Source organism: Microcebus murinus, chromosome 11, assembly GCF_040939455.1.
Source record: "Microcebus murinus isolate Inina chromosome 11, M.murinus_Inina_mat1.0, whole genome shotgun sequence".
NCBI lineage: Eukaryota > Metazoa > Chordata > Mammalia > Primates > Cheirogaleidae > Microcebus > Microcebus murinus.
In genome coordinates, this window is record NC_134114.1 from 73,771,808 (window position 1) to 73,796,425 (window position 24,618).

Sequence of the window (24,618 nt, forward strand, 5' to 3'; positions counted from 1 at the left end):
AGATCTACAGCAGGCCCTGCTTATCCATAGAGAGGATACATTCCAAGACCCCCAGTGGATGCCTGAAACTGCAGATACTACCAAATCCTATATATATATATATTAATACCATGTGGGTTTTTTCCCTATACATACACACCCATGATAAAGTTTAATTTATAAATTAGACACAGTAAGAGATTAACAATAATAACTAATAATAAAAAACAACTATAATACCATGCTTTAATAAAATTTATGTGAATGTGGTCTTTCTCTCAAAATATCTTGTTGTACTGTACTCACCCTCTTCTGATAATTCCAGGTGATAAAATGCTTACATGATAAGATGAAGTGAGGCGAATGACGTAGGCATTGTGATGTAGTGTTAGGCTACTATTGACCTTCTGATGGTTACCTTAGAAGGCAAGTTATCTGCTTTGGGTAATCCTGGATCATTGAGTCATGCTGATGTGGGTAGTTGGATGTCAGCAGCAGACTATGTCCATGACTAACAGATGGGGAGCAAATGTACATAGTGTGGATCCCAGGTGAGATAGAGCACGATGGTGCAAGATTTCATCACACTACTCAGCATGGCATGCAATTTGAAACTTATGTATTATTTGTACAATTTTCCATTTAATTGTTCAGACTATAGCTGCCCATGGGTAACTGAACAACAGGAAGTGAAACCATGGATAACGTGAGGACTGCTCTATGTGCAAAGCTGTGGGAAGGATTACGGGAGAAAGCTATTCATAAGGATATGTGGGGATAGTGACACCTCTTGCAAAGCTGCTCGAGTGAGTGCCAAAAGAAGATGCCCATGCAGAGATGCTGCATGCTGCTGCCATAGGTAGCTGTTTACTGGTTACCACACTCTCTAGGAGCTGGGTACCACCAAAGCCATGTGTGCTGCAGGAGCCTGGTGAGCACCACCTCAAAACCAGGAAGACAGATTCCTGCTATGTCCAGCTTACCATCATATAGGCTGGCAAAGGAAAAACAATTGTAGTGTCTGGGAGCAGGAGCAGGCAATGAAAGGTAAATTTGAAATTAAAAGACAATAAGTTGATAACTGGCAGAAGATTCTTGTTTGCATTTTAAAAATTAGGAAATTGAATATCTAAGAGATTTTTGTGATTTTCCTAGTCACACAAGGGATCAGAAAAGCTTGCAATTCAAATCCTTGTGTATTTAGTTTCTATTATATGTTGCTTCTACAGAAGATTCATCTGGCAAAAGTGTATAACAGATTGTAGTGGCAGTGAGGCTGGGGTGGCAGTATCTCATAAGAAATGGTTACAGTGAACCAGGTAGAAGAAAATGGGGGCTTTTGATGTACCTAAGTGTAAGGCCATTTCTTGCATGACCTCTGAATTTTCTCATTCAAGTTACGTTGGTAAATATAAGAATTCGCAGTTGCTAGAACTTTCATATGGAGAAAGTAATAGACAGGCACATGCCAATGGACTTTATTTAAAGAAATATTTTCACATGTATATAAAGAATATAACTTAATATGTTTAGACAACTGGTCAATGGAAAAGATTTGAAAATAATTACTCTTTAAGAGTACTTCCCACTTGCTTTATTTCCAGTGAATGTTATTTCCATATGTGCATGTAAGTGTTGATCCATTAGTGCCAATTTAATGCTGAGCATATGTGGTGTTTGTTTTTCCATTATTGTGATACTTCACTTAGAAGAATAGTCTCCATTTCCATTTAGGTTAATATAAGAGGTATTAGTTCACCATTTTTAAAAAGTAGATGATTAGTACTCTGTGATATGTATATATCATATTTTATTAATTCACTCATGTATTGTTGGATACTTGTGTTGTTTCCACATCTTTGCTGCTATAAACATTCTAATGCAGGTGTCTTTTTTATAGAATGTCTTTTTTTCCTTTGGGTAAATATTCAGTAGTGGAGTTGCTGGATCAAATGGTAGTTCTACTTTTAGTTCTTTGATGTATCCATACTACTTTCCAGAGATTGTATTAGTTTGCAGTCCCATCAGCAATATATGAGTGTTCCTATCTCTCTGCATTCACCCCAACATTTATTGTTTGGGGACTTTGTGATAAAAGTCATTCTCACTGGAGTTAAGTGATATCTCATTGTGGTTGAGATATGCATTTCCCTGATGATTAGAGATGTTGAGCATGGGAAAATTGGATAGCCACATGTAGAAGACTGAAACAGGACCTGCACCTCTTACCACTCACAAAAATCAACTCTTGATAGATAAAAGACTTAAACCTAAAGCATAAAATCATAAAAATTCTAGAAAAAAATATTGGAAAAACTTTTATAGACATTGGCCTATGAAAAGAATTTATGTGAAGACCCACAAAACTAGATAAATGGGACTTGATCAAATTTAAAAAATTCTGCACAGCCAAGGAAACAATCATCAGAGCGAATAGACAACCTACAGAATGGGAGAAAATATTTGCATGCTATATATCAGATAAAGGGCTGATAACTAAAATCTATAAAGGAACTCAAGCAAATTAGCAGAAAAAAAAAAATCAAACAACCCCATTAAAAAGTGGGCAAAAGACATGAACAGAAACTTTCAAAGGAAGATAGACTAATGGCTAACAAACATGAAAAATTGTTCAACATCTCCTTCATCTTATGAAAGCTTGTGACTAATATAACTATAAAATCATAGGAAATACAGTAATATAAACACTCCATGTTTGTTTGCATTTTTATAAATCCATTCTTTTATTTATGTGCTCATTTGTCAAATCAACAATATCTGAAGAGAACAAGAACCAGAAGGCTGAAGGCAGCTAAAACAATCTTTTACAAACCTCAAGGAATTGCAAAAATATATTTTTTTAAAGCCAAAGAGAAGGGAGCATGAAGGCTCTTTTTTCTACTGTTTCATATTCTGTAGCACAGTATCTGGAACCTGCACTTCCTTTAGCAACCATTCTTATGTAATGTGTACACAAGAAATATTACTTCCTGGAAAACCATATGTGGATTATTTACTCAGAGATTGTTAGAAAACTCAAGAAAAACATTAGTTAGCCTTAGCAGCTATCTTGGTGATGACATAAATGATCTAAGAATCCCAGTCTCTGAGTAGAATGGCATGCAGGGATGTTGAAAAAAACATCAAAACCAAGAAAGCAAAAAAATAAAACAGGTCTAAAGACACACAGTCCAGTTTTGCTGTGGAAATGAGGACTTAGCGTTAGCAATTATTGACAAAATAACAAGGGATATTGCTCATATTTTAATCTTTTCCTATTTATGGTTAAATAGTGAAATTAAAAAAGATAAAGAATGAATATCTGAGAAAGAAATGGACCACATAGTTGCAACTATTTGTCTGTTTCCTGATTTTGTTGCTTAATTTTCTTTTAAGTTTAAAGATACACATATTTTTACTTTGGTCAATCAGTTGCAGGAGAAGTTAAGGAAGATTTAGCAATTCAGAGCAGAATGATGTTTCTTTGAGCTCACCTTACAGATGACTAGGATTAGCAGATGACTGTTTTGTTCTTTTTCTTTCTGAAAGGTGCCAGATCCAACAGCTGATAGAAGAACTTTATATAACTAACTTGGCCTGCCTCTTGGCTTTATTTTTCCTAGCAGAGGAAACTTCAGTGTATGTACACATACACGCACACAAACACATACATAAAACCTAGCTTGTTAAAAAATGCAATTTCCAGGGCTCCATCTTCAGAAATTATGATTTAGTAACTCTTGGCAGCATCCTAGAGTCTGCATTTTAATAAGGATCATAGGTGACTCTAATGCTAAAGAGCTGGGCCACACTTTGAGAAAAATCGCTTTGATGAGTGTGTTTGTGATCACAATTCTGCAATTGAATCATCTCTCCCAAAGGACTGCATTGGCTATACATTTATAGCCTGTTGGTTTGATAAGAACAGCTGAGGAGTTGTGAATAGTGCTTAATTGTAGGAGAGCTAATTAGCCTCTCAAAGGACAGAGATAATAAATTATGAATTGTAACTTATTTTAATAGTCACAGCTCAAGTGGACAGCACAATGAAGCATAAGCAGTTTAACTTGATTAACATACTTCAGAACCCATTAAATCTGTCATTTTTCTTTTCTATTCCATTCCTTCCTCCTTGATCTTCATTTTCTCTTTTCATGTATCTTTTTTCTCTCTTTCAATAGATGATCTCTATGTGTCTCTTCCTCATCATTTCCCTCATTTTGTGTGGAACCTCCTGTATCCTTTTTTCTTTCACTTCCCATCAAGTTGTTATTTTTAATATTCCACTTAAAATCATTCCTTTTTCTCTTTTTCTTCCTCTTCTGTCTGTATAATAAGGTATCATTCTACCTTATATCCACATTGTTCAATGCAACAGCTTCCTCTTGATAGTACCCCAATTGAGTAATGCCACTCGGAATGACATTGTTGATGATCTAATGAGATAAGTTATACCAAAGGGCTTTGAAAATCAGTAAAGATTTATTAAGCAAAAATATAAAGATTTATGTTGGTTTAAAAAAGAGCAAGAATCATACTTGAGTTCTAATTCAAAATTACCTTTACAAACACAGGGAAGAATGCACATGTGATAAAGGTGCAAGAAAGTGAGGCAGTCCATGTACCTCTTGGAAAACACGCAGTCTTGTAGTTAATTTGCTTGCTTGGAGGGAGGAAGTAGTAGGCTAGGCAAACTCAGAGCTAAGGTCTGTGCTCTCTTGTCATTGGGAGGGGTGAAGGGAAGGACCCATTAACACTGGAGGGAAATTAAGAAAATTCTGCCCCAGAGATTTCAAGAAAATTCCTAATGTTACATTTCCACATCCTACCCTGTTCTATTTATTGCAACAATGTTGGTTTTTCAGGAGCTCTGACCATGACCTGCCTATAGTGGCCACAGATAAGATTTTTCTATCTTGCATTATTTGCTTACCCTAAATATGAAATGAAATGAAGTAAAAGCAGGAATAAAAGCTTAATTATTTCCTTTATTTATCAATTTTCAGAATAATGAGTGGGTACTTAGTAACCTCCAAAGATAATCCATAAGTTATAAAATATCATTATGAATTTATTAAACATAATTCATTTGATGTAATTCTGTATATTGCAGTTATTATCATTTACTATAATTGTCATTTGCTTTTCATTATCATTTCCCATCTTTGGGCAATGGGAGCTTGTTTTCAAGTTGGTTCCTGTGTCCTTTTGACACAGTAGTCTTTGTTCTCTGTCACTTATACATTACCTGATCCAGCCTAAAATCAGTTAATTCTCCAAGGATCCTTGATTCCTTTCCATAAGGAAAGTATAATTAGAAATCCTATAATTTGGAAGTTTCCTGGTATCTTAGACTCGATTAGAATACAAAAAACAAAACAAAATGAGAGGAAAGAGAAGCATGATCAGATCATAGTTGTTTGTGTAAATACTTTAGGGAAACAAGAATGCTAGAGACTTTAATAATTTAAAAAATCCATTTGTAAATTATCTTTAATCTTTAATTCTAACTTAACCTATTTCTTCATAGTTTGATTTAACAATTGTCTTCATTTTGTAGACATCTATGTATCTATTATATATTTTTCTTTTTGTGTTCCCTAGATATTAACTTAAAGTTAACTGTGAAAAATAAAATTGCTACCATGGGTGACTTGAGCAGACGGTCTCAATCACTGTTTTTTTTTCTTAGCTCGTTTATCAGTATTCTGAGCAATGTGGGGATGTATATTTAGGCTGAAGGTCTGGTTCGTTAATCATCTACTATCATTCCTCCCCCCTTAATTGTGAAGCTCTTGTTAATGAAACTGATGGGTAGCAAAAAGCACCTAATGAGTCCTTCAGTTTTGCAGTAGTGTGTTAGACAGCCAAGAGGAATATAGATAATTATTATGCTTTGGAACCTGAAAGAAATTCCTATTTTTTATCTTAAAGATGAAGAAATAGGGACCCAAAAGGATTAGGTAAATTCCTTAAGTTCACGTAGTTGGTTTAAGGAAATGTTAAAAATGTGACTTTCAACAAAATGCATTTTTCCCCTTGTATATCAATATTGTTATTACTTAGGAGAAATCAGGTGAATATTTGACTTTATTTTACAATATACTTAAGTATAAGGAAAATAAATACCCAAATATTTATTTGAAATCAGTACATAATTGTGTGTACACGAAAAAATATAGACTTTAAATTAATTATAGGCATTTACATTATGGAATTCCTTTCTGAGGAATGTTTAGGAAAGGGCAATATGTTTGAGAGAATGTTTATGTAATAGTAGAAAATGTATCCATGTTCAAATGCCAGTTTATACATCAATTTCTCACTTTTTGAAAGTTTATTCTAGATTATGTAACCTGTCTGCAGGCGATTTATAAGTTTCCTTATAGTGTAATTTCATTTGGCAGACAAAATCCAAATTAGGAAAGTAAAAAATACAATACATCTAAATGATAGGATATTTTAAAATAATATTAGATATATCTTTTTTCAGTACTACGGAGTCCACCTGTATAGCAGAAAGCACATTGAGCATTTTAGAATGGCTTGTAATTTTCACAATGTGTGCCTAACTGCTGATAGCTATTTCTCTGATATTTAATAACATGCTTCTGTCTTAAACATTTACTTAGACATGTCTTTATTATCCTTTTATTTATAGATAATACCATGATGATCCTTGTGTTTTGTGGAATAATAGTTATTAAGTAAATGATATATAAGACTGCGTCAAACAATGCAGGAGATGCCATAGTGATAGAGCCCGTGACCTAGAGGATCATTAAGAAGAAAAGCATAGTTATGAATAGAATAGAATATGAAACATTCAGTAGGTTAAATGAGGCCTTACATTCTTTGTGTCAGGAAGTGAAGTCCATTTCTTTAATCTTTAAATGGAAACCGGCCCTCTGATTTTCTTTGACCAACAAAATGAGGTGGAAGTGACATGGTGACACTCTCCCTTAGTGCTCTTGGGCTTCCCTGAGGCTCTCATGTAAAGAAATAGGTATCAAGTATCGAAGGATGAGATGCCACATGGCACAGTGCCAAAATGTCCCGGCTGATGGCAGACACAAACTGCCAGCCATGAGTCCAATTAAGTACTATTATAAGAAACCCTAAAGTATTAGGTGTTTGTTTGGAACCAGGTGGGCAGAGGCATTAAAAACAGCAAAGAGGCCTCTAGGCAGAAAGCAGATGAAGAGAGCCACTTAAGTACAGACAGGGTCTATAGAAAAGAAGAAACATTTTTGAGGGCAGAACCAAGATTCCAGAGAAGGAACCAAGAACTGGAAGAACAATGGATTAGCAGGGGTCCTCAAACTTTTTAAACAGGGGGCCAGTTCACTGTCCCTCAGACCATTGGAGGGCCGGACTATAGTTTAAAAAAAACTACAAACAAATTCCTATGAACACTGCACATATCTTATTTTGAAGTAAAAAAACAAACGGGCAAAAACACCTGCATGTGGCCTATGGGTCGTAGTTTGAGGACGCCTGTATTAGAGAACCATTTCTAGGTAGCAGATATGGGCCATGATCAAGGAATAATCTTGCCTCCAGAGTTAGGGCAACTGGAAACAAGTGATGGGCTACATTTTAGAATTACTCTGAATCAGTAAATTCTATGTGTTTCCATTCTTTCTATTCTAGTGTATAGAATAACCTCAAAGTTAGAAGTTGTGCTATTGAGGTTTTTTGAGGTTTTTCTATATGCTTTCTATTGAGGTGTGTTGAGGTCACTCTGTCCCTGTCTTACCAATATATGTTGGATGTGTGTGTGTGTGTGTGTGTGTGTGTGTGTGTGTGTGTGTTGGTACATCACTTTTCTTTCCAGCTTATAGATCTCTGGGTGAGCTACAGAAACCAGATATCAGACTTTGAGCCCAGTGCTACTGATAGGTAAGCATTTTAGGGGTCTTAAGAAAGGATAAAGTGATTTGTGTGTGGGAAAATCATAAATAATTGTGACCAAGTATGGATTGTGTTAGATTTAATATGGTTATAAATTCTTGGTAGTTTCTACAGTGAAGAAGTGGAGTCTTTTTTGCTGCACTTTGAATGAAACCTAGCTTTGTGACTCACTTTGCCTAATAGAATGTAGCTTAAGTGATGTTATATATATAAAAGTCTAGGCCTCAAGAAGTCTTACAGTTTCCTTCTTTACCCTCTTGGAATGCTGCTCTCAGACCACCGTGTTACTGAGTTGGTCTGGCCAACAGGAGAATGGAGGAACAGATTGAAGAAAACCCAAGGACACCAGCTGACAGCCAGCACAAGCTGCCACACTTGAGCGAGACCATCTGGGGCCTTCCTGCTGAGCTGATCTTTTACCTGAATGCAGACACATAAATGAGCTTGGGCAAAAGCAGCAGAGGAACCTCCTAGTCAATCCTCAGATACATGAGAAATAATAATTGTCATTGTTGTCATTCACTAAGGTTGAAGGCGAGCTTGTCACAAAGTTGTACTCAACCAGAAACAAAACACAATGTTCTATGAAGGAGAAGAAAAGATGTTTTATAGAAGGACAGACCATATTTAGTGTAGGAGAAATATGAAAATGTTCATGAAGAATGTGATGTGTGAGATTTGTACTAAAAGCTGTGTCTCAAAGATGAATCAAGGCCATGTTGGAGAAGAACTTTGAAGCCAGGATGAACATTCATATCTGACTCAGAAGACAATAGAAATCTAACTTGTTTAGGGAAGTGGCATAAACCCTCTGCAATGCCAGGTACCAGGAAAGGAATGAGAATTTTGAAGAGACCTCTTCAATGATCATTGAATGAATGACCAAGATATTTTTTAGTAATATTTCAGATGTTATAATCCAGTGAAATCTGAGTTAGTATCAGTGTATTTTACAGTGAGAAAGTTTCAGAATATGTCAGGAAATACCACTTCATCAAAGGGCCTGAGAACAGAAATGAATAAAGTGTCTTAAAATTGAATACGGTGTTGAACCTATTGGCATTCTGCAAACTTGCAGTTACACATTTTGAATAGATAAACAGGATGACCTTTCTGGCAAAATGTGCCACTATTTTATGCATGGTCACAGAGTACTTTATGACACACAGCTTACATGTGGAAAACATTTGCCCTCCTTGGTCATTTGGATTAATTTGTACCACGAATGCATCTTTCACTACCCTGTTCTCAGATTCATGCGTTTGATGTATGGCACTGTTTAGGTCTTTATTTTTCCTCTTAACTTTCCCTGAGGGAGTCTTCCGGTGTGACCACGCTGATTGATGACCACCTTCCCAGTGACTAACCTCACAGAGTGTGTATGTGGACAGCTTTATGGCTCATGGAACTCTGGGAACATTTCCAACCACTTTCATTTTGTTTCCCTTGTTTTTTGCTGTCTTTTGAAGAGAGAAGTTTGAGCTGACTTTCTTTGACATTGTCTCATAGAGAACCACTCTCATGTCTTGATCTCAGATACTACATCCTTGTATGAGTGTATCACTGTGCCATCCAGTAGGCACTTTGCATGAGCTCATTTGTGCTATTATATTATCTATTGTTGGCTGTGTCTCCTGCCTCTGGCTCTGAGTCATTTTCTTAGCTTCTTCAGCACAGAGTCTTTCATATTCCAGAGGCTCGATACATCTTTGTTTTTGTTGATGATGTGCTGTTATATTGAAGTATGAATTCATTATGTTTTCTCTGTATTCTAATTGGCTGCACTTTAGGCATATGCTATGTAGATTTGTTGAATTTGCTGAATTCTTAGTGGTGATTTTTACCATTTAGATTATTCATTTCCTTTTGCTTCATTCTAAGTTATTGCTCACTAAAGCTGCCATTGTCATTGCCATATTCCTTACTAACTAAAGGTGTAATAGGTGCTTCTCTAGTCACTAGGCTGAGAAAGAGAGCACGTCAGTTATATGTAACCTGGAGCAAGAAGCAGAAGCTTTTGGCTTGAACTATGTCCCAATGGTGTAACTGCTAAAATCCAAGTTACTTTCCTCCCTCTTTCTTTCTTTCCTTCCTCTTTCCCTCTTCCTTCCTTTCTTCCTCCCCCAAATCATCTATGTCATTTTTCTTCATCAAGAGACCACAAAATGCTGTGTTTTGGAACCTCTCTGTGCTTGGAACCAGATATCCAGACATATTCTTTCTTATACAGTTAATATTGCCTGAGAATTATTTCTACCCTATGAAGATAATAATGAATATAATAAACAATGGTGCTGATACTTGCTATACTCTTATCATGGTTAATTTAATATTTTTATTGATGTTGGATAGTTGCATCATCAACACCTCTTTCTAAGTTGCTAAAAATATCAGAGAAGCCAGGGTCTTCATTTATCAGAATTCCTTTCCCTGTGTGGCTCCAGATCATCCTATGCCTGTGAGAAACATTTCTGTTTTACTAGGAAAGCAGAAGGAAGGAGAGCCAATTTTTCTCTGAAGGCAGTTTCAGTTATATGCTGTGCAGATGAGAAATTCACACTGATTTCCTTCCCAGCTCATGAAAACCATCCAGTCAATGGGAGCTTTCATATATTTGTAGGAATTGCAGCAGCTTCTCTGTGAGCTCAGGAGGAATCCCATATCAGTGTCAGGCTGAGACCGTAAGTGGTGGTTTCCCTAACCACCCCCAACTCTTGTTCACTCCCCAACTCAATGTTTACTTCCTAACTCTTCCCCTGTGGTTGGGTAATTCTTTACTTCTTTGTATTATTCTTGGTGTTTATAAACGGCTCTCTTTTCCTAACCATATCCTGTTTTTAAAAATTCTTTGTTATCGATATTCTTATTCTTCAGTTAAAGAAACAAGTCTAATGCATCAAGTAATTTGAACAAGCACAAAGAGACAGGAAGTGAAGGAGTGAAGTGAGTACAGAAATCTGCCTTAGAGTTTATCCAAATCACTTGTGCTGTTGCTGCTTATGCCACCTTGTGGGTGGGTCCTGTGCTCATTCTCAGTAGTGCTGCCTCATCTGTCCCCTGGTGGTCTGTGGCTGCAGCCTTTCCCACTATGCAAGTCAGCCATCTCTGCTCTGAAATATCAGCCTCTTTTTGTTCACAAGGCCCTGCCCTGGGTCTTGAACTTGGGGGTTGGGGATCTTTATTTACTATAGTCCAAGGATATAGAAGCTTCTTTCTCTTTTTCTGCATCCTAAAGATTTTATAACATTGTGAGGACTTCATTTGCCTGTTCTTAGGGAAACTTGTTTTTCATCTCAAACCTTATGATTGATGATGGGGAGCATGGTGATTAATTTTATTCTTACCATCAGCCAGATTTTTTTTTTTTTTTGCCTGAGAGATTCCTTGCCTCTGTATTGGATATGCAGATTTTATCCTCATTTTTTTTGTGGTTCTTTCCCTTTATATAAAGGATCAAAACTTGAGATCATTTTGTGTTTTTTATTTTGCAGTGTCTCTTATGACTTATTTCCTTCTCTTCCGTATCTCTTTAGTAAAACTCATCAATCTTCTGAACTGATGAGATATTCACAGAGATTTTTTTTCACATCTATATTTGGAATAACAACTTTAAGATCTAAAGATGCTGCTGTTGAGTTTCATCTTGTTACACTTTCTGTGTAACTAATTATTCGGGGTAAAGAGTATATTTACAGTGAACATTTTAACTATGGCATAAATCTGGTATCCTTTGTTAATTTTAGCAGTAAAACATCAAAGTTGTTGAATTTTTCTTGTCAAAGATTTAAATTATGCATCAGTACAAAATTAATTGCTAAAAATATCAGTAACTTCATTTTTCTTTAAAGATAAGTGATTCGTGAAAAATTGTAGAACAGCATTTTAGTGTGTCTTGCTTTATTTTGTAGAGATTTCCAATTAAATGAATACTTTGGCTATCAATTATCATGGGAAGATAAGTTGAATACATCCAATTAAATAGCTACTTTTGAAGTTTCTGGGTCTAATGTTGATCCATGTTAATGTTACTTTAGCCTTCTTATCAAGGGAGACAATGATTTACCTAAAGATTTCTGTTCATTAATGTGAATTAGTGAACCTATTTGACTATGTCAAGAAAAAATAAGACATTTGGAATGAAAAAGTAATATCTTTTGATGATAATTATAATATTGACTTATGTCTATTCACTTCTTACTGCTATGGAAAGATGCTTTTGCCTATTGCTCTCCTTTGAATTCTTTTTTACACCCATCACTATTGTAAGTTATATATGGACTATCAGGAACGCTACATTTAATTTTATCATATGTATTTACTATTGGTCATCAAATTTCAAATACTTTTTTGTGGTTTTACTCATTTATTCACTCACTCTAGACCCTTGCTGAGTTTTTGTTTTAGGTGCACCATATATACAAAAAAAAAAAAATTAAACATGGTTCTTGACATCAAGGAGTCAGGTGGAAGGAATAAACTTTTAAAGTAATCAATTGTAATACAAACTAGAGTATATTGTAAAAGAAATGTGATTGAATTGGATTATCATAGAACAGGAAATGACAAAGTTTGTTTAGATCGTCTAGGAAGACCTTGCCCAAGAGGTACTATGTTAGCGGGGACCTAAGCAGTATGTCAAGAAATCTTTACACAAATGTGGATTGGAAATCAGCTTGAAGATGAGATAAATAGTCCCCAAAGAAAGAACAGGATAGATATTTCTCTGGGTTAAGAAAAGTACAGGAATAAAATGTCATCACTTTTGCATTTAATCTTTGTAGTCAGATTTAATTTAAGACTCTTTTTCCATTTTTTATCTCATTTCTTATTTAAGACTTAGAGTAATAGCTTGATGCATAAATAAATACACCTTCAACATTTTCTTAGTGATATTACATAATTCCAAGTCCTGTAACTTAAGCTAAAGTGAATAAGGAATACATTAATAACTTAGTATTCTTATGATTACTATGGGTTATATTTGGGGATAATGGCCCCTCCAAAGAAAGCTTATCAATGCTGGTCTCAAAGAGTTAGCAAGATCATAGAAAACATAACTCAGGGGTTATTCTAGAAGTTGTTACTCCAAAAGAAAAAAAAAAAAAACAATATCCTCAAAAATTGGACCAAATTGATTTGATTTGGGTAATGTGTAACTTTAGAAGGGAATGTATATTGGCGAACTATTCAGGTGCCTTTCTCCACTCTGGCCCCAGTTCCTCTGACATAAGAAACCTCTGTGAGATAATGAGCTCAGATAGCTTCCTTATCTAACACAAAACCCATGAGAATTTAGAAGAAGTACTTGTTACAGCACTTCCTACAATGTGGTCTTGGATAATTTACTTAACTTCTTAGAGGAGTAGCAGTTTTTCTACTGGTAAAATGGGAATTACACTATCATATGGAGATGTTAAAGTGAAATAATGTATATAGGAAAGAGCTATATAAACTACACAGTTCCGTGTCTCTCTTCTAACCATTGACTCAAGAGTATTTACAACGTGTAAGGCACTATTCTAGGACAGAAGAAGGAACCACATGACGCAGGGAGTCAGTCAGACAATGTTAGGACAGAACTATGGATTCTATCTGATGGTTCTCAATTCAGAATTCTTTCTACTACAGCACGGTGGGTTTCTTGTGGTTTTGTGTTGGAGAAATGGACCCAGATTACTACTGTGTTAGCAGTTTTGCCATTGAAAATGACCACTTAGGAAAAGCATATTTGTGGCCCATCTGCTTTCATTGTGGAAGCCATAAATGTAGAAGGAGATAAATTACTTCCCATTAATCTGTGCCTGAGTGCATTTCTTTAAAATTCTTAGGAGTATGTGCCATTTCATACTTAATACTATACTAATTCACACTAATGACTTGAGAATTCCCAAGAGATAACTAAATTGTGCAAGTGAGTAGCAATGAACATTAAAAAGCAACATCATAAAATAAGGAATATGGAATTCTGAAATGTACTTGTTTTATTTTATTTTGACAAGGGCAGTTTGCTTTCTGTAACTCATAATAAAGTACTACTGTAGAATAACAACTGTACTAAAGTTGTTTTATTAAAGTCATAAAGCCTGCATATGAGACCTCACTAAGGCCCACCACCATTAAATTGTTACTAAATATTGAGTTAAAGATGCCAGGTTATTGTATTTTTTTATTTTCTGTATAAAATTCTATTTATAATTGTGCAGCTTCCAGAGAACATAAGGGATTTGATGGCTGCTCTTCTTTCCCTACTTGTGTTTGCAATGAAAACATTTTTTCTGAATAGCTGAACAATTCCAAGCAGACACTCTTTTTCAGTTAGCTAGAACATTTGATGATTGAAACTGAGATCATGACCAAGTTCATAGAAAAAGCTCTGTGCTGAGAATGCATGCTTGACACTCATGGATAGTCCTTTGCAAGCACAAACCTGAATCACAAGCAGTAGTGAAGTCAATGGAGGGATTCGAGGATGAACAGCTATACTACGTGCACACACTCTAGCCATTGAGCTTCTCCTGGTTGATTCTGCCTGTTCATGGACTTCATGTCCATACATTCAGCTTTAGTGTGGTTATAAGTTTCTCAAAGTCAGGGCACATACTTTTGCCTCCTCTGGGTTCTCTTGGGGTCCATGATACATATAGATGCCTAATACATGCTGTTGACCATATGAAGCTTGATCAGTTTTATTTATTATGGCTAAGGAGAAGGGGAACCATATTTTTTCCTTCATTTGTGAATTTCCTCTATCCTATAAATTGGTATAACATAAAGGTAGTGGATTATAGTTAGAAAGGAAGGAAGAATCAATATTAGTACTACTTTGGGAAGAATACATGGAGTCAACATTCTTGCTTATATTTTTAATGAGGCACCACATGAATAAGTTTGAAAGACTTGGTTAAACCTATCATCACTTCTGGAAAAGTAACTTAAAGGGGTACTCACTAGCTATTGTGTTCTTTATTCCAGATGATCAATAACTGTTTTTTTTTTTTTTTTTTTTTTTGAGACAGAGTCTTGCTTTGTTGCCCAGGCTAGAGTGAGTGCCGTGGCGTCAGCCTAGCTCATAGCAACCTCAAACTCCTGGCTCAAGCAATCCTCCTGCCTCAGCCTCCCGAGTAGCTGGGACTACAGGCATTCGCCACCATGCCCGGCTAATTTTTTGTATATATATTAGTTGGCCAATTAATTTCTTTCTATTTTATAGTAGAGACGGGGTCTCGCTCTTGCTCAGGCTGGTTTCAAACTCCTGACCTCGAGCAATCCGCCCGCCTCGGCCTCCCAGAGAGCTAGGATTACAGGCGTGAGCCACCGCGCCCGGCCTCAGTAACTGTTTTTAACAGTGTGGAACCTGGAGCTGTACATAAATGATTTCTGTGCTTTGTTCATACATTTCTGCCTTGCTTGAAATCATGTTAAGCTGAATTCTATTCTACCATTTTCCATTGAGTAAAAACCCTGTGTGTATGAATGGGTTATTTTTATTCAAAACTTAGAATAGGATATAACCCATGTAAAACAAACAAAAAATAAATAAATAAAAATAGGAAGTCCATAATATATTTGGAATCAATTTTTCTCCATTTATTCATTTTTATGCCATGGTATATACAAAATAGTGGGAAGAGAGTACTACGTGGTTCATATGTGTGTATTTGTTTTAATACTAAATTTTTTTTTTTTTTTTTTTTTTTTGAGACAGAGTCTCGCTTTGTCGTCCAGGCTAGAGTGAGTGCCGTGGCGTCAGCCTAGCTCACAGCAACCTCAAACTCCTGGGCTCAAGCGATCCTCCTGCCTCAGCCTCCTGAGTAGCTGGGACTACAGGCATGCGCCACCATGCCCGGCTAATTTTTTTTTTTATATATTAGTTGGCCAATTAATTTCTTTCTATTTTTATAGTAGAGACGGGGTCTCACTCAGGCTGGTTTTGAACTCCTGACCTTGAGCAATCCGCCCGCCTCGGCCTCCCAGAGAGCTAGGATTACAGGCGTGAGCCACCGCGCCTGGCCAAATACTAAATTTTAATTAACATATTTTATTAAATGGAATGTGTTTATCAACTGTTAGTTTTAGTTAATCAGTTATAAATAAAGACATTTATAATATAAAATATAGCAAGAAAGCATAAAACAGAGTGGAATTATAATGTTCTTGTATTTTTTCTCCATCTTCTACTTCCTCTTTGCCCCTCTACTGTCTTATCTGGACTATGATGGTTCATTATGTATCATGAATTCAGAAGTGAATGTATGGGTGGAGCAAAGGCAATATATGTAACCTAAACATTTGTACCCCCATAATATGCTGAAATAAAATAAAAAATTTAAAAAGTGAAGGCAAATTGGCAGTTTGTAAATTTTAAACCTAGAGGGAAAACTTGAACCTCAGTTGTGCAGTATGAAGTAATATAGTGTGGCCAAGATTAGAAGTGCTAAAATTCATGTGAAAGCAAAGTTCAAAGCTCAGCTCAGGGTTAAAATATACAAGACAAGAGTGATGAGGTCTGGGGCTTCCTTCTGGATAGTTTTTGGTAGCTCACAGGCTCAGATCTGTCTGGGAAGTCCCAGTGGGTCAAACGTTTCCCTCTGCCAATGCCCTACCTCTTACTAGCATAGGGTACGCAAGCCAAGATGCATGAATACAAATTTTAGCTTCATTATTCACTTGTTATATAATTTGGATATATTAATTAGCCATTTTAAGCCTCAGTTTTCACATTAGTTAGTTGGAATTAATAATTGTTCCTTTTTCTAGGAAATGTGGTAGAGATTACATGGTATAATTTCAATGAAGTTTTAAATTCACAGGCTGGCATATTTTAAGTGCTCAAAAAGTCTTTGTAATGCTATTATTCTTTCCCACATATTGAGGAGGAAGAGTGCTATGTATTAACATATTCCCTTAGTCAACCAACCAACCCTTGATAAAGTCTATATTGATAAAGTCTATATTGTAGTCAGGTGATGTACTGATAAGGAGTAGAAATCTGGGCTGGGCCCCTGTCACTGTCCTAATGAAGCTTGGTGGTTAATAGGAGAGACAGATGTGCACACAACCTGTTATAATACAATGACATAGATACCATAGATACTATGAAATATGTATGTGAAATGCTATTGTGGCCAAAGGAAGAAAAAATGTCAGCTGACATATACATGAACAAACAATACAGAAAAACTTTTTGGAAGATGGTGCTTAACCATAGTCTAGAATGTTGATGAAGAATGAATCACATAACCAATGGGTTGTGGTGCCTGGGACATTTGTGGCAAATAATAAAACATCATAAGTCACTGATTCCTAAAATGGCATCGAACTTGAAGATTGTTGAGCACTTCCCACGTGGCCAAAAGAAATAGACCATTTTCTGATATTTCCCTTGTTTAACAAGATTTGAGTAAATGACAAAGAAGTCAACTTCTCTCAAACTTAACAACCTGGGCTAATTCTTAGCTGGTATGAAGCTGTTTATTCCTTGTGCATTTGAGGGATTGCTCTAAGGTAGACACAAATAGGTACAATTATTTTATCTTGTTTTATGTGCATAAAAGTGTGTAATACTTGTCACCATGGATGGGAGCTATGTTCTGTTAAGCAAATATTTGGTGAAAACTCTTGACAATTACAATAAAAGAGTTTGTTGGCAGAAGACATGTTTTCCATCTCTGATCATAAACTTTACAGAATAAATAATTTTTATTAGCTTATAATGAAGTTTTCACTAAAGAATTTACATAAAACTTGTTTTTTTGTTTTATTTTTTAAATTTTATTTTGTATTCCACACTGAGATGATAGATATCAGTAAGTCTATTAATTGGTGTAAAAAGTGGTGGATACTTTCCTATGTTTGTCTCTCTCAAACATCTGGGTGATAGCTTCTATTTATAATTTACTAAGGCTGTGATTTAATAAACAAGAAACAAAAATATGTTAATCCTGTGAATCTGTGTGCTCCATAGATTTTATACTTTCATCTTGTGTTCTGTTTTTTCTTGGTAGACCTTCTCTAGCTTCTTTATGTGATATTTAAGGTAAATAAATTGGAACTGCCTCTGGAGTTTCTGAAAAGAGATACTATGATTTGGGACATTTGGAAAAAAATCATATTTTTAATTTTATCCCATCAATTTTCTAATGATATCTATCATTTTAATGGTAAATGTTTATCCAAGCAACATTTTTAATTTTAAAATATTTTTCTTTTAGGGCAGTACTCATAAGCAAAGCTGTTTTGATTCCTTGTGGGAGTAATTCTGTATTTCAAGCTTTGCTTATATAGTAGAGGCTACTGGGGGGAGTCCAAGTGATTTCCTTTATGAAATTGATTAAATAAAACTTTAGAAGTAAAAGCTGATTAGTGCAATATTGCTTAAAACCAGATATGTGTGCTCTGAAGTTCCTGTAGCTTTTTTGTTTTGTTTTGTTTTGTTTCATTTTGTTTTTGAGATGTAGTCTCATTCTGTCTCTCTGGGTAGAGTGCACTGGCGTCATTTCATTATAGCTCATTGCAACCTCAAACTCTTGGGCTAAAGAGGTCCTTTTGCCTCAGCCTCCCAGAGGCTAGGGTCATAGGCTTCAGCCACTGCACCAGCCTATAGTTATTTTTATGTGTGTATATAATGTATTACATATTTTTATGAAATTCTTTTTTATGAGATTAATATTATTTTGGGTTTATTTGATAACTTTGCTAAGATATTGAGACATATGTTATTTTAAAAGATATTTTTGTTTAATATTGGTTTCCACATCATATCATGCTAATTTTTGACTTTACAATATTAAAATATTTCAAATGATTTCAAGGTATTTAAAGAAAATTTATTTATCCTCTTTCTTCCATTAAAAACGTGTGTGTGTATGTGTTTATGCATAGGTATATATGAGAGAGAGGAAGTATTTTCCTCTCTAACCTATTTTTACATCAGAAACAACTAAAACAATTTTTCTTAAACATATAGAAATAAAAGTTTCTCTTAAAAATATGCAACCAAAATCCAGTCTATGAGTTATTAGTAATTTAGAATTGAATAAACTAGAGTGCAATATTGGGGACCACTATATAAAATTGTAGATAAGTGTTGTACTGCTACTTATTCTCTGAGTAAATCAGGTATGAATTATTCAGCCTCTTAATTTTCTAATTATTTTTTGAAATGCATGCATCATAGTCTTTATGTATAATAGCTATACGGACTATGTTATGAAAGACATACTCTAAACCAAATTCAAATTATGGTCCCTGGGCTAGCAGCATCAGCATCTTCTGAGAGTGTGTTAGAAATGCAGAGCCATAGGTACCACCCCCAAACTATTTAATCAAATTCTGCTTTTTAATAAGCTCCCAGGTGATTCATGTGCACATTAAAGTCTAAGAAGCACTGCTCTAACTGCACTATTATTAATAAAAAATAATGTACAGCATATAGTTGAAATTCTTGATGAAATGCAAAGGTCTTTTGAAAATCTTTTGCTGATATATAAAAATTTCAAAGAACTTTTAGGGAAATCCTTTCGTCCATAAAACAATTTATAAAGTCTATGATGACAGGATAAGATATTGAGATATTAAATAATATCTAATGTTTCTCTATTTTCTCCCTGTATTTCCTCCTTTTGCTATCACTTCCCTTCAAATAGGACGCAGGTACTATGCTCATTGCCTTAAGGGAGCAATGTGATATGCCTCGAAGCAGCAATGATATGATCATGGTGTTCCAAGGCTAAGCCCTCAGGTCAGAAGTCTCACAATTATAATCTGCAAATGAAATGCATCATACAGGTGTGTTTTGTCAGTAAAGTGTTTGTCCATTTTATTTTTTGATTTTGATATATGTGGGCAAAGGAATGCCCTTATTCTTCCCTCTGGTGCCATGGGAAGACTGTTGGGGGCTCCTTAAAAGACCAAGGTTTATCTTACCATCAAACTGACTGGATGGAAACCAAAATAAAAATCAAGATAAATTGTAAAAATAGCTGACACTTCTATAGCATTTCATACATGCCAGGCATTGTTCTAAGCACCTAATATTACATCATTTAATCCCCACAAAACCCTATAATATTGATGCTATTATTATGATCAGGAAACTGAGGTATGGAAAGATGCTTAGTTATTTGCCCCAGATTACACAGCTAATACTGCACATGATGGAGCTGAAGTTGGAACATTAAATAATCTCATTCTGGTGTCATTCCTTGAAAAACTATGATAAATAGTTATGTATTCTGCACATATAAAGTTCTGGGCTCATATTTATACATTTGACTCATGTTTCATCTCCTTTTTTTGTGCAGTGCCCACAGTAGGCTAATCCAGGACTATTATTAGGCCTAAGGACAATAAAAATAACATATGGAATACTGAAGTGCAGCAGAAGGCTGCCTTCTACATAGTTGGCAGATCCTTGGGTGCTGTTGTGTCTTCTTCTCTAGTCTGAAGACATAAAATTCTCTCAGGGCCTGGGAGAACTGGCCTCGGACTTGGCCCAGAGTAAGGAGGAGCCGAGCCCGGAAGCCCCCCAAAATCAGCTGCAGCCAGGCCCAGGATCACCAGAGCCTTACCCCGGCCAGCAAGCACCGGGTTCGGAGCCCTCGCGGCCACTATAGGAGCTGACACCCGAAGCACCAGGCTCCCCACAGGGTCAGCACGAGCCAAGCAAGCCACCTCCGGTAGGTGAGACGGTGACAGGCGGCCTCGGGGAGAAGAACCGAAAAAGTTCTTCAGCCCAGGACCCAGTGTGCAAGAAGTTGAAGGAGGAGAAGGAGGAGCTTCCTGTAATCCCGAAGGGGAAGCCCAAATCGGGGCGGGTATGGAAGGACCGTTCCAAGAAAAGGTTCTCCCAGATGGTTCAGGACAAGCCCCTGCGCACATCCTGGCAGCGGAAGATGAAGGAACGGCAAGAGAAGAAGCTGGCCAATGACTTCGCCCGGCACTTGGAGGAGGAGAAGGAGAGTCGCCGGCAGGAGGAGAAACAGCGCCGAGCTGAGAACCTGAAACGCCGCCGGGAGAACGAGCGGAAGGCAGAGATTGTCCCAGTGATCCGAAACCCCGCCAAGCTCAAGCGGGCGAAGAAGCAGCAGCTGCGCTCCATTGAGAAGCGGGACAGCCTGGCCCTGCTGCAGAAGCAGCCGCCCCAGCAGCCCGCAGCCAAGATCTGAGCTCAAGACGCCTGCGATGGCCAAAACCCGTGTCAGACACAGCACTCTCGCCCACTGGTCAGACGCCTCCGCTGCAGCTGGCTGTCCAACTCCCTGGCTCTAAAACAGGGACCTCACCCCAGCCAGGGCTCCTACGCCTTTGAAGGCTTGTGGACAGAGGCCCCAAGAGGAACCTGGGACCTGGCAGAGATGGGCAAGGGAAGAGGTTCTACCCCCCTACCTCCTTCTGCCTCCTTCTCTAAGTGCCTTCCGTCCAAGAACAGTAAATTCTCTGGTTCCTCAGTGAGCTGGTGATGGAGAGAGACTCCTCCCACCAGGCCTGGCGGCCAGCAGTCAGGAATCCACTCCCTGCACACTTTCCGAGGCTGCTGCGGCTACCTCTGAGCCCCACTGACCCTGTCACCCAGCAAACCGAATCCAGCGCCTCCCTACTTTCAACACAGAAGGATTCACATTGGGAGGTTGCTGCGAGCGGGGTTTCTCTCTAGCTCCCCCTTTTCCAAACCAGCTTCTGCAGAAGCCCCAGAGACCTAAGTCATGCTCAGCCAGTCTACAACAAATATTTATGGAATGCCTCTCGTGTACAGGCACAATTCTAAGCACCAGGGAAACAGACAAAAGCCCCCGCCCTCCATGGCTTTCATTCTGATGGGGAGAACATAATAAACAAGTAAAACACTGCGGAAAAAAAAAAAAAAGCCTGTGGCCCTGATCCCTCCACCTGCAGGTCATTGGCTTTGCACACTGAACAGGCTCTGTTGGGGAGCCTCTGGGAGAAGGCAGGGAGGCACTGGAGATCCAGGCCCACACACTCTGGCCCTTATGGAGTATTTATCTGTCCAACAGCTTGTGTTTTGGTTCAGTAGTAAACAAAGTGAGAGTAACCTTGAACCAAGCCCAAATCATGTTTCCTAGTCTTTCACTTTGCACCAACTAGCCTTTTGTGGTGTGGCCTGACTTAGTACTTGATCTTTGCATCTGCACAATTTGCTTCCTATTTTCCATCTACTTTATTTTTTTATCTTAATTGTTGTGCTTATATTATGATGTTTCTGTTTCTGATGTTTGTTTTTTTGAGTATTTTTAATTGATATATCCCTTGTATACAATTGTATGTATTTCTGGGGTACATGTGATATTTTGATACATGTATATAATGTATAATAATCAAATCAGCAAAATTAAGATCACCTCAAACATGTATCTTTTTTTGTATTGGGAAATTACAATTTTTCCCTTCTACTTTGAGATATATAATAAATTGCCATTAACTATAATTTCTGTATTATGCTATTGAATACTAGAACTTATTCCTTTTATGTAACTGCATTTTTGTACACATTAATAGCTGTCTCTTCATCTCCTCCCTCCAGCCTCTGGTAACCACCATTCTATCCTCTACCTCCATGAGATCCACTTTTTTAGCTCCCACATATAAGTGAGAACATGTGATATTTGTCTTTCTGTGCCTGGATTATTTCACTTAACCTAATGACCTCAAGTTCCATCAATGTTGCTGCAAATGACAGGATTTCATTCTTTTTTGAGGCTGAACAGTATTTCATTGTGTATATAGAACACATTTTCTTTATCCATTCATCAGTTGATGGACACTTTGGTTGATCTGATATCCTGGCTATTGTAAATAGTGCTGCAATAAACATAGGAGTGCAGGTATCTCTTCAATATACTGTTTTCTTTTTTTCTTCCCCATCTACTTAAGCAAGTGAAATTTAATGACACCAAATCATACCATAAAATACTTTTTACAATAAGAATACTTCAAATTTATTGTACTAGGAGAAAAAGCAGAAAAGATGAGTATATGTGCAGATCAATTCTGAGATTTGGTAGTGTTGTGATGAAGGTGTAGCTTTAGACTTTACCATTTTGGTGCACTCCTTCCCATTTCCAGCTGCTGGTCTTTGCAGCTCTTGCCAGAGAGCTTTCTCTAGCTGCCCAACGCTGCTCTGCCTGGAGTGAGAGACCAGAATTACCTGGGAATTAGCACTCTCTATAATCAGCACTTGACCTCCTGTTCCATAGGAAGGAACTTGTCTCCAATAACATGTTTACTCCCATCCCAGGAGAAGAAGAATGAATTAACTGATGCATGATTTTTGACTCAACCCAACCCTCTCTTTGTTTCTCTTTGAAAGCTACCTTGTCGGCAGGAAGTAGTGCTAGTTTGCTCTCTGGCATTTGATAAGGGCTGGTCATGCCAATGCCTTCCTTGGAAGAAATACGTCATTAAAGGGCAAAGCTAATTTCTTTATATCTTTCTGACTTTTGCCTCTTTCTCTTACTTTATTCTGTAACATTTGGCATTTCAGAAGATAAGAGGAGAGAAGACTCTTAAGAAGAAGGTAAAGAAAATGGTAAAAAACAAACAAACAAAAAAACCCCCCACAAATCAGATAAAGTGTCAAGCTTCCTAAAGCTAAATCCAATTGACACTTAAAACAAAATAAAATGAAATATAAATTATTTACCATAGCCTACAAAGTGTATCCACCTCTGCTCTTCATCTCCTTTTCTCCAGCTTTTCATTCTCTAAGAGTCATAGTGTATTTTGAACATATTGAGCTTGTTCCTGATGTAGGGTCTTTATACTAGTCGTTTTTCTCTAGTTATTACTCTATTCAACAAATGATCCTGTTCTAGCTAGTTGTTAGGCATACGCTGATGAACAGAACAAAGATTCCTATTAAATTTACAATTTAGTTGAGGGGCTGAGGCAAGAAAAGACAATAAATTAAAAACATAATCAACAAGTCATGTGCTACTGGAAAAACATGCTTTAGAAAAAGAAAAAATATATATTTATAGTGGGGTAAGAGGACCAGAAACACCTGGGTTTGGGAAGCGTGTTGAGATTTTAGGTGGGAAGAATTGAGTAGTTCATGACAGGCCTCATTGAGATGGTAAGATTCGAAGGAAATGAGGGAACAATGAAGCTATCAAAGGAAGTGTGTTCTAGGAAGAGTGGGGAGATATTTCAAAGCCAATGCAAAGGCACCAATGTGGGACATGCCTGCTCTGTGCTATCCAAGTAGGCCTGTGAGCAGAGTGAACCAAGGGGAGAATAAAAGGAGATGTGGCCAGAGAGGTGTTAGGGGTCTTCCTTGTAGGTCATTTTAAGGGTCATAATTTGTCTTTTTCTTCTATAAGACAGTATTGAAGCTTTCACTTTGAATGAATTAAGAAATAATTTAGGGATTTTTTTCCTAGATTTTCACAGTTTATTCTTATCATTCAATTCTTTGCCCTGATTGCATCTATTCTAAAAGATCTCCTCTGGCCACTTTATATAGTTGCCTTTCCGTTCTATTCTTAAATTGTTTACTTGCCTCGATTTGTTTTTCTTTCATATATTTATGGTAACTAAAATTATTGCATGTATTTGTTTATCTTTTATTTACCTCTTTTGTTCATAGATTTCCCTTGCAAAGTCCAGGACATGGCTCCTGTCTTATTCATTTCTATAGTCCTAGATCCTAGAACAGTGTCTGGCATAGAGTTGGCACTCCATAAATATTTTCTAAATGGATAGTCATAT

At 36.8% G+C, this 24,618-nt stretch overlaps 1 protein-coding gene across 1 annotated transcript in view; it reads left to right on the forward strand.

Moving 5' to 3' along the window:
* LOC105876451 (coiled-coil domain-containing protein 86-like) overlaps positions 1-21,744 on the forward strand; it is a 39,623-nt gene extending 17,879 nt beyond the window's left edge. The window contains 1 exon segment of the mRNA XM_076007908.1: positions 20,334-21,744. Within this exon segment, the coding sequence (XP_075864023.1) occupies positions 20,334-21,059 (726 nt within the window). The 3' untranslated portion in view covers positions 21,060-21,744.
* Positions 21,745-24,618: the final 2,874 nt, after the last annotated feature.